Here is a 14,595-nt window from a genome sequence, read left to right on the forward strand (position 1 = left end):
GGGTTGGGAAGCATCGAAAGAGCGAGTGAAGGAAGCACGGAGCCCCCATGGACATGATACACAGAAAGGCGTTTATTAATAACCCTTGGGGTACTTGGGAGAGCGAAGGTTCAGTCTTGCTGCTTGGTTCGGGAGGCCTCGGCATTGGCCCGGAGCACAGCCCCTGGGGATGGGTATGGACGCTGCTGGAAGAGGGGCCCGGCTGCTGTTGTGTCAGCCCCCGTTTTGGCCTCGTTCCGCTTGGGGAGTCCTGTTGACCATGTGCCCCTGGGGGTGACAGAGAGTAGAGAGTCAGGGGATGGGAATGGGGAAATGAGACAGTGAAGAGGAGAGGGATGGCGTTCACCAGCAGAGTGAGTGTCATAAGGAAAAAGGAGGGCTCACGAGGGCTTGTCACTTACCGGGGCGCATCGGAGTATGAGCTGGGGTCCATGGGGTCTAACTCTTCATCCTTTCGGCTTGCCACTGTGGAAATAGGCGGCAGGGTGAGGTCTTCAATGGAGGCACAAGGAGCCCCTGACCACTGAGGCCCATCCCAGGAAGAAATGGAGCCTGCGTAGCAATGGACTGCAGCACCCTTCTCCCAACCCAGGCACATGCCCCAGGGAGGGCTTCCTTACACTGTATGCCCTGGCACTTGCCTGGCTTACCCTTCTTGCTCTTGGGGTAGGGAACCAGCTCCTCCCGGCGATGGTGGCGTCGTTCTTTGCCCTCTTCTCGGTCTGCCTTGTCATACCCACGGTCCCGATCCCGTTCCCTGTCCCGCTCTCTCTCTCTCTCCACCTTGTCATAGACACGCTCTCGATCTCTGTCAGACTTGTCATGGCCCCGGTCAGACTTGTCATGGCCCCGGTCCAACTTCTCCTCAGCATCTGGGGACACCAAAGTCTGGAAGTGACCTTCTCCTCCCACCCCAGGACCCAGCAGCCTCTGCCTTCAACAACCTTCCTTGCCTAGGGCTGGGCCTGCCTGGTCTCACCTGCCCCTCCTCGATCCACTGTAACTTACTTGGCTCCTCTCTGAGAACTGCTAGAATCCCTTGAGGCACCCGTGGATCTGCCAACTCACCTACATTACTGGTCCTGAGCTTCTTGGCAGATTTGGTAACGACGGAGTTGGGGTCATGTGGGGAGAGCCAGGACACGACGTCTGTGTCCACATTCCAGTAGTAAGGGAGACCGCTGTGGGGCAGTGGGAGGAAAGGAGTGTCAGCACATATGTCCTCTCCTTCTGTCCGCAACTCTTGTCTCCCCAGTCTCTGCCTATACTTGCCCCATGTCAGTACCCCACAGGGAGGACCCCCAGATCTCTTCTCCTGTGTCCCCATACCCCATGGTCAGGAACAATACAGGAAGGGCAAAGTCAGAAGTCAGCTCCACCCCCAGGTCCCCAGGCTCACCAGGAAGGGTCAAACACCTTGTACCAGCTTGGTGGAAGGCCCTCCAACCGGGTGGCCTCATAGTCCACGGGATCATCATCATAGTCCTCGGCAATGATCTCTTCCTCCGGTTCTGGCAAAACAAGGGGAAGCAGGACAGCAGTTAAGGACCAGGGGAGTTCTCATCCTACAGCCAGGGCCTGGAGAGACACGCACTCACATTCACACAACCCACTATGGAAGACACATGTGTTTGCCAGGAAGCATATGAAGTCTCTTTTCTGTCCAAATGTGCCTATCTCCATTAGGGATTTACCAAGAAATGTTCCTAAATCTGTTACATCTGTTCTGTTTCTGGGTTCAGATGATGAGTTATACTGTTGTCCAAACCTATCTAGTTTGAGTTGATAGCGATTCATCAAAAAATTTATCCAACAACAATCACAACAATTCCTTGATCTTGTTAAGACAAGTGAACTGATATGATATTGATGGGGGGGAGAGGGACGGAGAAAAAAGGAGGAATTGGTAAAGGGACACGAAAACCAACTATATTGTATATTGATAAATTAAAATAATAAAAAAAAAGGGCCAGCCCGTGGCTCACTCGGGAGAATGCGGTGCAGATAACACCAAGGTCATGGGTTCGAATCCCTATATAGGGATGGCCGGTTCTCTCACTGGCTAAGCGTGGTGCTGACAACACCAAACCAAGGGTTAAGATCTCCTTACCGGTCATCTTTTTTTTTTTTTTTTTTTTCTTTTTTTTCTTTTTTTTTTCTTACCGGTCATCTTTTAAAAAATAATAATAATAATAAAAATTTTTAATATTACCCTTAACTAATTCAATAATTTGAATAAACACTTCAAAAATTAAAAAAAAAAATTATCCATATCTATTCAATTCCTATGTTCAGATAGTATGTGACACTGTTATCCAAATTTATTTAGGGCTGGCTGGTTAGCTCAGTTGGTTAGAGCACAGCCTTATAACACTCAGGTCACGGGTTCAGATCCCCATAGAGGCCAGCCAGTGAAAAGAAAGACAAATTTATTTAGATAAAGTGAGTTTGACTAGCACGGGGTTTATCTGAAAATATATCCAATCCATTCAGCTTCCAAGCTCAATGATTACAGGGTTTCTGAGTCCTGTATATTGAGTAGGAAGAGTTTGGACAGCAAGGGATTTATCCAAACATTGCTCTGAATCCATCCAGTTCCTGAGGCCTGACACATAGTAAGCCTGCAACAGATGTCAATATCAGTAGAATAAAAAAAGTTGTCTTATCAGCTCGGTGCCTGGCCCTCAGTAAGCCTATAACAGATTTCAGCTGTGGATACCATTAACAACGAAACCTATGTGCAGCAACAGCATACTACCTGTCACACAGTAGGCCCAAAATAGATGTCAGCTGTAATTACCAGTATTGTTAATAAGATATGTTCTAGGCCGGCCCGTGGCTCACTCGGGAGAGTGCGGTGCTGATAACACCAAGGCCCCGGGTTCGGATCCCATATACGGATGGCCGGTTCGCTCACTGGCTGAGTGTGGTGCTGACAACACCGAGTCAAGGGTTAAGATCCCCTTACCGGTCATCTTTTAAAAAAAAAATAAATAAATAAGATATGTTCTATCAGCAGAAGACCTAGTACTCCCTAGGCTTAAAAGAAATATAAATAATCATTATCAGTATTATTAACGACAAGTTCTATGCCTGACATGCAGTAGGCTTGTAATAGATGTCAATTATCAATGAGGAGAAAATAAGATGCATTTTGCAGTGCCTGGTACAACACAGCCCAAGATAGAGGCCAGCTTTTAGTATAATTGACAATAAGGTGTAACTAACACCAGAAGCACAATAGGCTTAAATGATAGATCCTCACCATCATCTTATACTGTCAACCATAATGTGTATGCCAGGCTCTTAGGCCGAAAATACATGTCAGTTATTGATATGGTGAACAATAAGGTATATGTCACTACTACATTGCCAGTCACGACAATACCTCTTAAATACATGCAATTCATCAGTATAGTAAACAGCAAAGTATCAACATCCTGCAACTGTACTTGGCACACAGGAAACTGCAGCACATGTTAGCCATCCTTCCAATTAGATATATGTAATCACCGCCATGGATTGAACTTGGCATACAATAGGCCCCAAATAGGCATCAGCTATCAGTATTGTTAAGGATGAAATATCGATCCTCCCCGCCCCCACCCCAGTGCTTGGCACGCGGTAGGAATGGGTGTCAGGAATCCACATTGTTAAAAATGAAATGTCACTCTACTGCTTAGTGCACATGCTAGGTATCAAGTATCCGTATCAACAACGAAGTGTCTGTCAAGCCTGGCACATGACAGGCTCATCTGGTCTTAGCTCTCTCACCGGGCTCCAGATGTTTGAGGATGCCTCTCTTGGCCAAGCGGGTCTGCAGCGCAACGGGCAGCGGCATAGCGGGTAACAGACTGACCTGGGGATGTACGGACAGACTAAAAACCAGCTCAGATGAGGATTCGAATCTGGATCCTGTAACCTAGTGCCTCCCCCCAGCATATACTCAGGACCCCCACGTACCCAACTGCACCAGTAGCTGGGCGGACGGAACCTACGCGCTAAAAGGTGGAAGAAATAGGTGGCAATATCATGAAAACTCTCACCAACGCTCCTCTCGAGAATGTTCCGGGACCTAGTTCCTCTCCCAGGCCCAGGCTCCGCCCACCAGGGGGCCAAGCGCGGCTCCCCCGCACCGTAGCAATGGGCTCACCCAACGTCCCCTAAAGACTGCCGGGTGGGAGGAACCAAGGGGCTGGGATGGGGGAGCAGAGTGCAGCACTTCCTCCCGCTCCAAAAAAATGCGCCCACCCCTGGCGTTACCAATACAGTCGTGCAAGTAGTGGAAGGCTGTCGGACCGGCCGCTCTCTCGTCGCCGCTATGACCACCAGGATGACACGACTCTTTCCTCAAAGCACACAACGAGATCCTCCCTCCCTGAGCCTTGCAATAACTGAGCGACGCTCAAGCTGCAGCGAACAGATGACGCAAGCCTGGGTGGCCAATGAGAGTGCGCCCATGGCCTGACGTATAGCGAAGCGACCCAATCGTGGTCCTGGAATAGGTGGAAAGCTCGGGCGCTTGTGTGCGTTTAAGCTGGGGGCGTGGCCCGGCTGGGGTCGGAAGTGACTCCACGGCCAGACGCCGGCGCCATGGAGGAGTACGCTCGGGAACCTTGGTACGGCGATGGGCACAGGCATCGGGACTGTTGCTGCGGCGCCAAGGCCGGGCCTGGGAGGCGGGCGGGGGAGGCACCGGCCACAAAGTGCCACGTCTCAGACATGGGATACTCTTAGAAACGTATCTCCTTCCGCTCCCCCAACTTGGTTCCTCCCACTCGGGCTCCGTTAACAGGGGGCACACTGTGTGCCTGGAGAAGGTGCGGTGCAGGACGACCCACGCCACATTTCCCCTGATTTCGTATCTCCTAGTCCCTGTTTGTTAACTAAAAGAAACACGCTGGTCGAATCCATTCCAGCCTGGGGGTAGTGAGGTGTTCAGCATAAATCCCCAGAGTTGCCACGCGTGGTTTTTCCCAGGTCGCTTTTGTTTGGGGGGCGGGGCGTGGACGAGCTTATAGAGGGCAAGGAGAGGGTGATGGATCCTCCAAAGGGGGGAAGGGGCGGGGCTTGGTGGGACATGCTCATTGTCGGAGGAGGGGGCACAACCCCGAACTGCTTTAATGACAATACTAGCAAGTTCACACTTCTACGGCGCTTATCGACACGTACAAACTCTTTCATGTGTCAATTAATTTAATCTTTGATAGGAGTAAAGTAGTTGGCTGATTTCCTGGTTGGCTGCAAAGGAGAGGGGTGAACAGGGAAAAGACTAATATTTTCCCCTTTTGCCCCATTTCTCACTTTAATGAGGGAAAAAAGGACTAGCTCGTTATTATCAGAAGTGTGTTTTCCCACTCGTGAACTTCCTATTCAGGCGACTTGGCTTCTCCCAGTCGGAAAGGGTCCATGTGGCCCTGGAAAGGGCTCACATTAACCCAATCCTTCCCTTCCCTTTGCAGCCCATGGCGAATTGTGGATGATTGCGGTGGAGCCTTCACTATGGGTGTCATCGGTGGCGGAGTCTTCCAGGCCATCAAGGGCTTCCGCAATGCCCCTGTTGTGAGTCCAGGCCTTCCCAGGGTGGTGTGGGGGTCAGCTACCTTGCCTGCACGGGATACTGCTCTGAAAACTGCTTGGAGCTGCCGCTCACATGTACTTAATCATTCTGGTGCCTGCTCACCAAGCTTGTGCCGAGCCTGGCTCCTGGATCTGGAGTTTTAGGGGAACTATAAACATGGCCTCTGCATCGCCCCCCACGCCCCCTCAACTCGAGCTCCTCTGCAGAAATGTTGTGCTGTCAAAACAATCATCACCAAATTCTACATATGTGTGCAGAGCCAGACAGATTTTACCTAGAGATAGATTCTGAGTCAGAAACCTAGATAGAGGGAAGTGACAAGAGTTTAATTGGCAGAGGGAGGACAGCTTTAAAGTTGAGGAAAACCCTTTTAATTTAACATAATCAATTCTGTCTCCTACCACTCACCCCACCCCCCAAGATCATCTCATCAAATGTCATAGCTTTATTTATTTATTTATTTTAATTAAAAGATGACCGGTAAGGGGATCTTAACCCTTGACTTGGTGTTGTCATCACCACGCTCACCTAGTGAGCTAACCGGCCATCCCTATATGGGATCCGAACCCGTGGCCTTGGTATTATCAGCACCACACTCTCCCGAGTGAGCCACGGGCCAGCCCATGTCATAGCTTTAAATGGCATCCATTTGCCAAGGTCTCTGCAATTTATATGCAATTGGCCTCCACATCTGTGGGTTCAAACAACCACAGATCGAAAATATTTGGGGAAAAATAAAAAATATTACAAACAATACAGTACAACAACTATTTGCATAGCATTTACATTGTATTAGGTATTATGAGTAATCTTGAGATGATTTAAAGTACATTGGAGAATGTGCATAGATTATATGCCAATGCTACACTGTTTTATATCAGGGACTTGAGCATCCACAGATAAGTGGTGGTGTTCCTGGAACCAATGGCCTTTGGATACCAAGGGACAACTGTATCTAGACCTATTACTCCCCTTAACTCCTGGAATTCTCCCATCCAAGCATTAACCAAGCCTGACCCTGCTTAGCTTGAGTTCAGACGAGGTTTGGTACATTCAGGGTGGAATGGCTGTAGAGAATTCCTGGAATTCTCTTTCCTGGATTTTTGCCCAAGTTTCTCATACTCAAGGTCTCAGCACAAATGCCCCTTAAAGAGGCCTTTTCTGACCCCTCAGCCACAATCATATCTCTTAATCCTGTTTCCTCTAGAGTGCATATTGCTGTCTGAAGCTATCTTCTTTATCTGTACCCTTGCTTAGGGTCTGTCTCTCCCACTATAATGTGAGCTTCGAGAGGACAGGGACCAGATCTACCTTGTTCACTGCTGTATCCCTGCATACAACATGGTGCCTGGCACATTGCAGGAGCTCGTTAATCATTTATTCAATGAATGCACGAACAAATGAATGAATTAGAACTTCTCAACCCAGCTCTGAGAACACTCATGTGGGGGTGCTCCCCAACCCCGTAGTTCTTGGCTGCTTTTCCACATCTCTACCTCTTATACCCCTAACAGGTCTCCCATCTCCTTCCCTCTCTTAAAAACTAGAAACCCTGTTTGCCGATGGACTCAACCCTGCCCTGACTCCCTTCCTTACTTTCCCCAGGGAATTCGGCACCGGTTGAGAGGTAGTGTCAATGCCATGAGGATCCGAGCCCCCCAAATTGGAGGTGAGGGGTCAGAGGGGACATAGGAGGTGTGATGGCAAAGTTGGGGATGGTTGATACTTTGGGTCTAGACTGCAAGTTGGGGGTCCAGATTCCTGCCCCAATTCTGTCTGGGTGGTATTTCCCAACAATTGAATATGGAGGAGCAAGAATATAGGTTCTGGAATTTTTTTTTTTTTTTTTTTTTTTTAAAGATGACCGGTAAGGGGATCTTAACCCTTGACTTGGTGTTATCAGCACCACACTCTCCTGAGTGAGCTAGCTTCGGGCCGGCCCGGGTTCTGGAGTTTAAATCCAGGCCCTGGCTCTTCCCTGCTTTGTGAACTTGGGTAGTGGCTTAACCTCTCTGAACCTCATCTGTGACATGGGGATGATGATAACAATAACCACCTTATCAGTAGTTTTGTAATTTATGTATTAGTAGTACTTACCAAGTGCTGGTTGCTATGCTAAGCACTTCAGTAATATTAACTAATTTAAAATTGCAGAAGTCAAATACAACAGTACCTCGAACAGGTCCTGGCATACAGTAAGCCCTCAGTAAACATTTTAACTATCATATTATTAGCCAGCTTTCCTAACCTGTTTCCTTCTCTCTGAAATCAAAATCAGAATTCCAACTCTATATGGTGATTACAAAGATCATAGTTGCTCTGTTTAAAGCCATATAAAGATAAATCTGCATGTAAACATTTGTCAACTCCCTATAAAGGTGAAGGGAGTGTCCATGGCAATTATAGGCAGCTTGAAGCTACCACAAGATGGTGAAAGACAGGGAATATTCCCTGGGAGTTTGCTATCTGTCTGTGTCTGGGTTTCTCCCCATTCTTGACCAGGGCATTCAGGTTTTGGAAGTCCTCAACCCCTGAGATGTGAATTATTGGGAATTCCAAGGAATACTAATTAGGCCTCGGTCCCCCGACAGGTAGCTTCGCAGTGTGGGGGGGCCTGTTCTCCACCATCGACTGCGGTCTGGTGCAGCTGCGGGGCAAGGAAGATCCCTGGAACTCCATCACTAGTGGAGCACTGACCGGGGCCGTGCTGGCTGCCCGCAGTGAGTGTCCCCAGCCCCTGCCACGTCCCTAGCCCCTGTTCCAGCCCCTGTCCCTGCCCCTTCCACCCTGTTCTGCCTGCCATCACCTCTGTCTCTCTGCCCCTTAACTCCCCCAGGTGGCCCATTGGCCATGGTGGGCTCGGCGATGATGGGGGGCATCCTCTTGGCCCTCATCGAGGGTGTCGGCATCCTCCTCACTCGCTACACTGCCCAGCAGTTCCGCAATGGTGAGTGCCTGGTGGACGATGGTCAGGGAGAGGTGGGATATGCCCCGCCTGGCCTCCTCTTCTCATCCTTACCTGATTTTCCCCTCTCCAGTGCCCCCGTTCCTGGAGGACCCCAGCCAGCTGCCCCCTAAGGAGGGTACCCCGGCCCCAGACTATCCCAGCTATCAGCAATACCACTGAGGAAGCGACCGCCTAACACCACCACCGTGGGAGCTGCTCCTCGGTTCCCTCCCCAATGATCTACCTCGAAGGGAGGGCTGGCTCCCAGTTAGCCCTGGGACCCTCTAGAGAGGGCCTCTATATTGCTCCTTTGTCCCAGGGTGGGGGTGGGGCACCCCAGCTGCCCTGATAGATGGGTCCCCTTTTTCTCAGGGCACCCCAGCCCCAGACTCACATGTAACAAGCTCTCACCCAGCTCCTTCGTGTGGCACCCTGATGAATATTTAAAGCCAGTTTTAAGATGCCTGTGTTTGTACTCTTTGAGCCACTCGTGAGAGCCCCTCCTCAGGACAAGGGGTAGAGCCCTCTCGGGGGACTTGGAAGACCTAGGACTGAGAGTCCCAAAGCCAGTGGGCTCTAGTGAATGTTTGTGGAATGAGTGAGCAGGAAGGGGCATGAACAAAGATGCGAATTAGGTAGACGAATGCAGGTGTGTGGGGCCAAGCAATGACTCATGAGCAGAGCAGCAGGCTTGGGAAGGAAGTGAGTGAATGCAGGATTGCAGGCAGTGGGGTGGTTCTGCACTTTGCACCCCTGAACACCATACACACACGGCACAGTGATACCCCTGGCCCCCCACAGCCTCCATCGCCAAGGCTGGGGAATCTGACCTTACGAGGAGTCCCTTCTTTCTTTCCAATTGTGAAGAGAATCCCCTTCCATGTGGTTTCACCATGGACCTGGGATGTAAGTAGGGGCAGGAAGACCCAACTTGCTCTAAGAAGGTGCCCTGTGTCCATTTCCTGTTCTATCACAGAGACAGTTTTGCTCTCCCATACTCAGTGTTGTCAGTTATAAAGGGCAACCATAGAATAACTAGAAACGAGTTTTCATTTTGGGGTGGGGGAGTAAAGGGAAAGAGATTTTTCAGGGACATCGACAAAAACACTTACTTCTGTGCAGACCTCTACATGGGTGGGGCAAACATTGTTTCCACAGGGCTGCAAAAGTTTGCTGAGGAGTCAAAGGTTTCTTCTCCACAAACTGCTTCAGTGCAGGTGGCCTCATGGGAGACATAAAAACATTTTCCTGCAAGCCGATGCAAAGAAGTGGAAACGCCCTCTCTTCCATACCAAACCTGTTCATGGGGGTGCAAAAGTCGAGACCGGTGGCCTCCCAAGGCCCCAACCAGGACCTGGCGATCCTCAGAGGTGACAGAGCTACGACACCTCCTGCTTGAATTACTCAGTGCCAGGCGGTGTGGGCCACCAGACCGAGGGCCCACAGGGAGGGCAGACGGTAGCAGGTGCTGTGCACACACCTCTCAGCGCCCCAGCAGGGCATGGGCCTCGAACTCGCGGGGGTTGGGGCGCCAGTCAGATCCAGGTATCGCTGGCCATGACCTTTCACGTATCTCCTCCGGGCCACTACCTCCTTCGGTCCCGCCTCTTCTGCACAACGAGGCCCCGCCCCCTCGGGGGTCCTCCAGCAGGCCCAGGCCCCATCCTCCCTGTATTTCCAGGTCTCGCTCTTCTATCAAGCACTGCTCCACTAGCCTGCCAGGCCTTTACCTCCCACGAACCCGTAGGCTCCATCCTTCCCAAGCATGCTGGGCCCGCCCTTTCCTGTCTCTGTTGCTGCCCTCTAAGACTGCTGCGGGCACTGCCGCCTCTACACTGATGCGCCTCCGCCTCCGATAAATTCAACCTAACTTGAAAATAAACCGCACGTCGACAATGCATTTGCTACACCTACCCTCCCAAATATCATAGCTTAGCCTAGCCTACCTTCGACGTGCTTAGAACACTCACATTAGCCCACAGTTGGGTGGAATCATCTAACTCAAAGCACTATAACATCGTACAAAATGTTGAACACCTCATGTAATTGGTTGAATACTGTACTGCAAGTGAAAAAACGGTTGTGTGGGTACTCGGAGTGCAGTTTCTACCGAATGAATGACTATCGCTTTTGCACCATCCTAAAGTGGACAAATCGTAAGTCGAAGCATTGTGAATCGGGACCGTCTGTACACGGACTCGGCTTCCTCTGAGGCCGAGGCCCTCCTGTATGTCCCTGGCCCCTCCGAGTGTGCTCCGCTCCTGCATGCCCCTTACTGTCCACAGGCTCCCGCCGTCCGCAGTCTCTGGACCCCACCTCTTCCCATCTTCAGGCCCTGGCCCTGCAGGTACCTCTGAACACCACGGCGCCCCGCCCTCCTCTCCCACCCCTGGCACCTCGGTCGCAGTCTTTGGGCCGGAGGGCGGCAGCACCCGCGGGGTCTTGGAGCGGTTCTCTTGCGCGCCCTCGGCCCGGATAGCCAGACTGCTCGTGGCGACGTTCAGGCCTGGCTCCTCCGGCCGCTGGCTGGGGTGGAACCTAGTCACGGGGCGGGGAGGAGCGGGGTGGCCGGGTCCTCGGGTCCCGCTCTTGGCCTGACCTAGGCCCCGCGCGGGCCTCCTCTGGTTCCTGAAAGGGGAATTCGGGGTCGGACCCCGGGTTGTTTCGACGGGGGAGGCTACAGAGACCAAGAGAAGGCGGGAGATGGAGAGAAGGCAAGAAGACGACAGAAACGGAGATGGAGAGAGAAAAACAGAAAAGGACAGACATGCACATAGGGAGATACAGAGACCATGATGGAAAGATGGAAAGAGGTGGGGGCAGAGAGAGATATGCAAGAGATCAATGAAAAGAGACAGAAACAAGAAGAAAGGGCAGAGACTGTAAGAAATAAGCAGAACCCGCGTGAGGGTCAGAAATGCAGGTAGGGAGATAGGGAGACAGCGTCTCGACATAGGCAGAGGCAGGAGAGGATGGTTCTGGCTGGCTTCAGGGGCTAGGCCTCCTGCCCACTCACCCTCTAACCGAAGGGCCGCACAGAGACAGATGCCTGGTCTGCATCCTCTTTCTGTCTCTCTCTGCGGGTCTATCTCTCTAACGCCTCTAATTTAATGCCATCTGCTTCCAGCAAGGATTTCAGCGGCTCTCCCTCAAGTTCTTCCTTCCTGTCTTCTTCCCCAGTTCCTCCCTGCCTTAGCCCCATGTCTGCCTCTGTCTTAATCTGTCTCTCAGCATCCTCCCCCATTTTTCTGCTCTGGTCTCCCTGACTGGTGGCTCTCACACTCCCTGAGGCCCCTGGGTTGGCCATCCACCTATCTGCATGGGGAGAAGAGAAAATATTTGGTGAGCAAAGGGGCTTAAGGAGGTGGACAGAATAAGGGAAGAGCAAGGGGGTCCAGCTCTGCCAGTGGGGTGGGGATCATCCCAGCCACTTCCTCAAGAAGACACCCTAAAAGGCTAAGGAGAGAGAGGGACAGGCATGGGGAAATCAAAGACAGGCAAAGAGAGAGACAGTGAGAGAATAGAAAAGACAGAGAGAAAGACAGCCCAAGAAAGAGAAGCCAGGGTTTACAGAGAGATCAGAGGAGAGACAGAGATGAGTAAAAAAGTTAGTAAAAAAGAGCCGGCCCGTGGCTCACTCAGGAGAGTGTGGTGCTGATAACACCAAGGCCACGGGTTCGGATCCTATATAGGGATGGCCGGTTAGCTCACTGGGTGAGGGTGGTGCTGACAACACCAAGCCAAGGATTGAGATTCCCGACCAGTCATTTAAAAAAAAAAAAAAAGACAGGAAAAAGATAAACAGAATGAAAGTGAGAAGGAGATAGAGACAGACTGAGAAAAACAGAGATAGCAGGAGAAACAGAAAAATGGGCAGAGAGAGTCCGAATGAGATAGAGAATGTAAAAAAGACAAAAGTTAGACAGTCAAAGCAGAGAGAAGGGGGCGAGAGAGTTGAGGTTGCTGATCTGAGTGTTCGTATGTCCTCTGTTCTCTTACTGGCAGTTGGAGAACAGGGCCAGACAGGTGGGGCAGCTCTGACCCTCCCCAACCCCTTACCACTTGGAGACAGACCTTTAGAGATCAATGCTCTGATATTGGGAACTGGGAACCATCTCAGCGGGCCCATTTAGGACCAACCTCTGGAGGTGACAAATGGGGTTCATCCCTGGGAAATCTGCAGTGTCATCATATTACCTGCAAGCAGGTGGAAGAGGAGGGATGTGCCAATAATCACTTCTGAGGTGACAGGGAAACCTTTCTTTGGTTATCCTCATTTGCATAGGAGGAAACTGAAGCACAAAGAGGTGAAGCAACTTGCCCATGGCTATACTGCCTGAAAGTGGCAAAGCTGGAATTTAAGTCCTTGTTTATAGTGCATAGAGTTTCAGAGATGTCATTTACGAGATAATTTCCAGGACAATATATTCTGAATTGTAATTACTGTGGTCATTCGAAGGTTTTCACAAGCTATAGCAACATTTTTGCGCGGAGATCAAGTTGGCAAAAATCCTGGGCATTCACACAGGGCTCTGTGTTGGTATAGGAACTCAAGACAGACATTCTTGTCAGTTTCTCAGTTGAACATCTCATCTGATCAGATTGTGTGAACGAGCTTTATGATGCAGAATGGAAACTCTTCCTCCATAGCTAAAGGAATCTTAGATTCCTTTAATTATAAAGACAATCATTATTAAGGCTAGGCTCTGGAATTTTATTAGATGAGTGTATTAGTCTGTTTTTGTTGCTTACAGCAAAATACTTGGAACTGGGTGATTTGTAAAGAAAATGAAATTTACTGCTTACAGCATCTGAGGCTGAGAAGTCCAAAGTCCATCTGGTGGTGGCAACAGTGACCCAGGGGGTCTCACATTGCAAGATGGTGGAGGCAGAGAGAGCAAGAGAGACAGAGACAGACTCTCCTCTTCTTTTAAGGCCCTCAGAACCATGCCCATGACCACCATTTTTAATCCATTCACTACTGCACGGTCCTACAATCCAACCACCTCTTCAAGGCTCCACCTTTCAATTACCATAATAGGATTTCCCTCCCTCTTAACAGTCACAGTGGGGGTTAAGTTTCTGATAAATAAAACTTGGGGGGGCCGGCCCATGGCTCACTCGGGAGAGTGCGGTGCTAATAACACCAAGGCCCCAGGTTCGGATCCCATATACGGATGGCCCTGACAACACCAAGTCAAGGGTTAAGATCCCCTTACCGGTCATCTTTTTAAAAAAATTTTTTTTTAAAAATTTAAAAATAAATAAATAAAAAAAATAAAACTTGGGGGACACAATTCAAGCCTCAGTGAGTTAGTTTTGGAGGACATAATTCAATCTACTACATTCTGCCCCTGGCCTCCCAAAACTCGTGTCCTTTTCACATACAAATACATTTATTTCACCCCCAAAGTCTTAACTTGTTTCAATTAAAAAGTCCAAAGTTCAAAGTCCCATCTGTGAAATTCAAAACAAGTTATCTACTTCCAAGATACAATGGTGGGACAAAAATAAGATACATATTCCCATTCCAAAAGGAAGCAGTTGGCCAAAAGAAAGGGGTAACAGGTCCCAAACAAGTTCAAAACCCAGCAGGACAGGCGTTAAATCTCAAAGCTAGCAAATCATGTACCTAGACTCCATGTTACACCTCCTCTGCATGCTTGTGTGGGGGTTGTATCCCCAAGTCCTCAGGCAGCACTGCTCCTATGGCTTTCCTGGTCGCAGGCCACATTTCAGCTCTCCCAGGCTGGGGTTCCACTCTGGTAGCTCCACAGGTCTGGGGTCTCCATAGCGGTCCTGCTCTTACAGCTCCACTAGACATGATACTGATGGGGTTTCTCTGTTGCAACTCTGACCCCACGTTTCTGCTCGGCATTGCTCCAGTGAAGATTGTCTGTGGTGACTCCGCCCCTGCGACAGATCTCTTCCTGGGCCCAGACTTTTCCATACACCCTCTGAAATCAGGGTGGAGGCTCCCAAGCCTCCACACCTCCACAGCTCCAGCATTCCGTGAGCCTAAAGTCTTAACACCATGTGGACGCCGCCAAGGCTTCCGGCTTGTATT

The 14,595-nt window shown here is 50.2% G+C and overlaps 2 protein-coding genes across 5 annotated transcripts; one reads left to right on the forward strand and one right to left on the reverse strand.

Annotated features, from left to right (window-relative positions):
* Nucleotides 1-50: 50 nt before the first annotated feature.
* Nucleotides 51-4,376, reverse strand: PQBP1 (polyglutamine binding protein 1). Of its 4 annotated transcripts, none has more exons than XM_063083854.1 (7): nt 4,264-4,376; nt 3,775-3,859; nt 1,400-1,511; nt 1,069-1,181; nt 651-872; nt 402-465; nt 51-267 (listed from the first exon to the last, which is right to left on the reverse strand). In XM_063083854.1, exons 2-7 carry the CDS (start codon nt 3,839-3,841, stop codon nt 111-113), a joined length of 735 nt encoding a protein of 244 aa, XP_062939924.1. In that variant the 5' UTR covers nt 3,842-3,859; nt 4,264-4,376; the 3' UTR covers nt 51-110. The 4 variants fall into 4 exon arrangements, with proteins under 4 accessions (XP_062939924.1, XP_062939921.1, XP_062939923.1 ...); XM_063083851.1 differs by having other exon boundaries at nt 642-872; XM_063083853.1 differs by lacking the exon at nt 4,264-4,376 and adding an exon at nt 4,047-4,108 and having other exon boundaries at nt 642-872.
* Nucleotides 4,377-4,542: 166 nt separating this feature from the next.
* TIMM17B (translocase of inner mitochondrial membrane 17B) lies at nt 4,543-8,993 on the forward strand. Its single transcript, XM_063084214.1, has 6 exons — nt 4,543-4,619; nt 5,463-5,562; nt 7,187-7,250; nt 8,173-8,301; nt 8,418-8,528; nt 8,620-8,993. Exons 1-6 carry the CDS (start codon nt 4,594-4,596, stop codon nt 8,706-8,708), a joined length of 519 nt encoding a protein of 172 aa, XP_062940284.1. The 5' UTR covers nt 4,543-4,593; the 3' UTR covers nt 8,709-8,993.
* Nucleotides 8,994-14,595: the final 5,602 nt, after the last annotated feature.

This window comes from Cynocephalus volans, chromosome X (genome assembly GCF_027409185.1).
Source record: "Cynocephalus volans isolate mCynVol1 chromosome X, mCynVol1.pri, whole genome shotgun sequence".
NCBI lineage: Eukaryota > Metazoa > Chordata > Mammalia > Dermoptera > Cynocephalidae > Cynocephalus > Cynocephalus volans.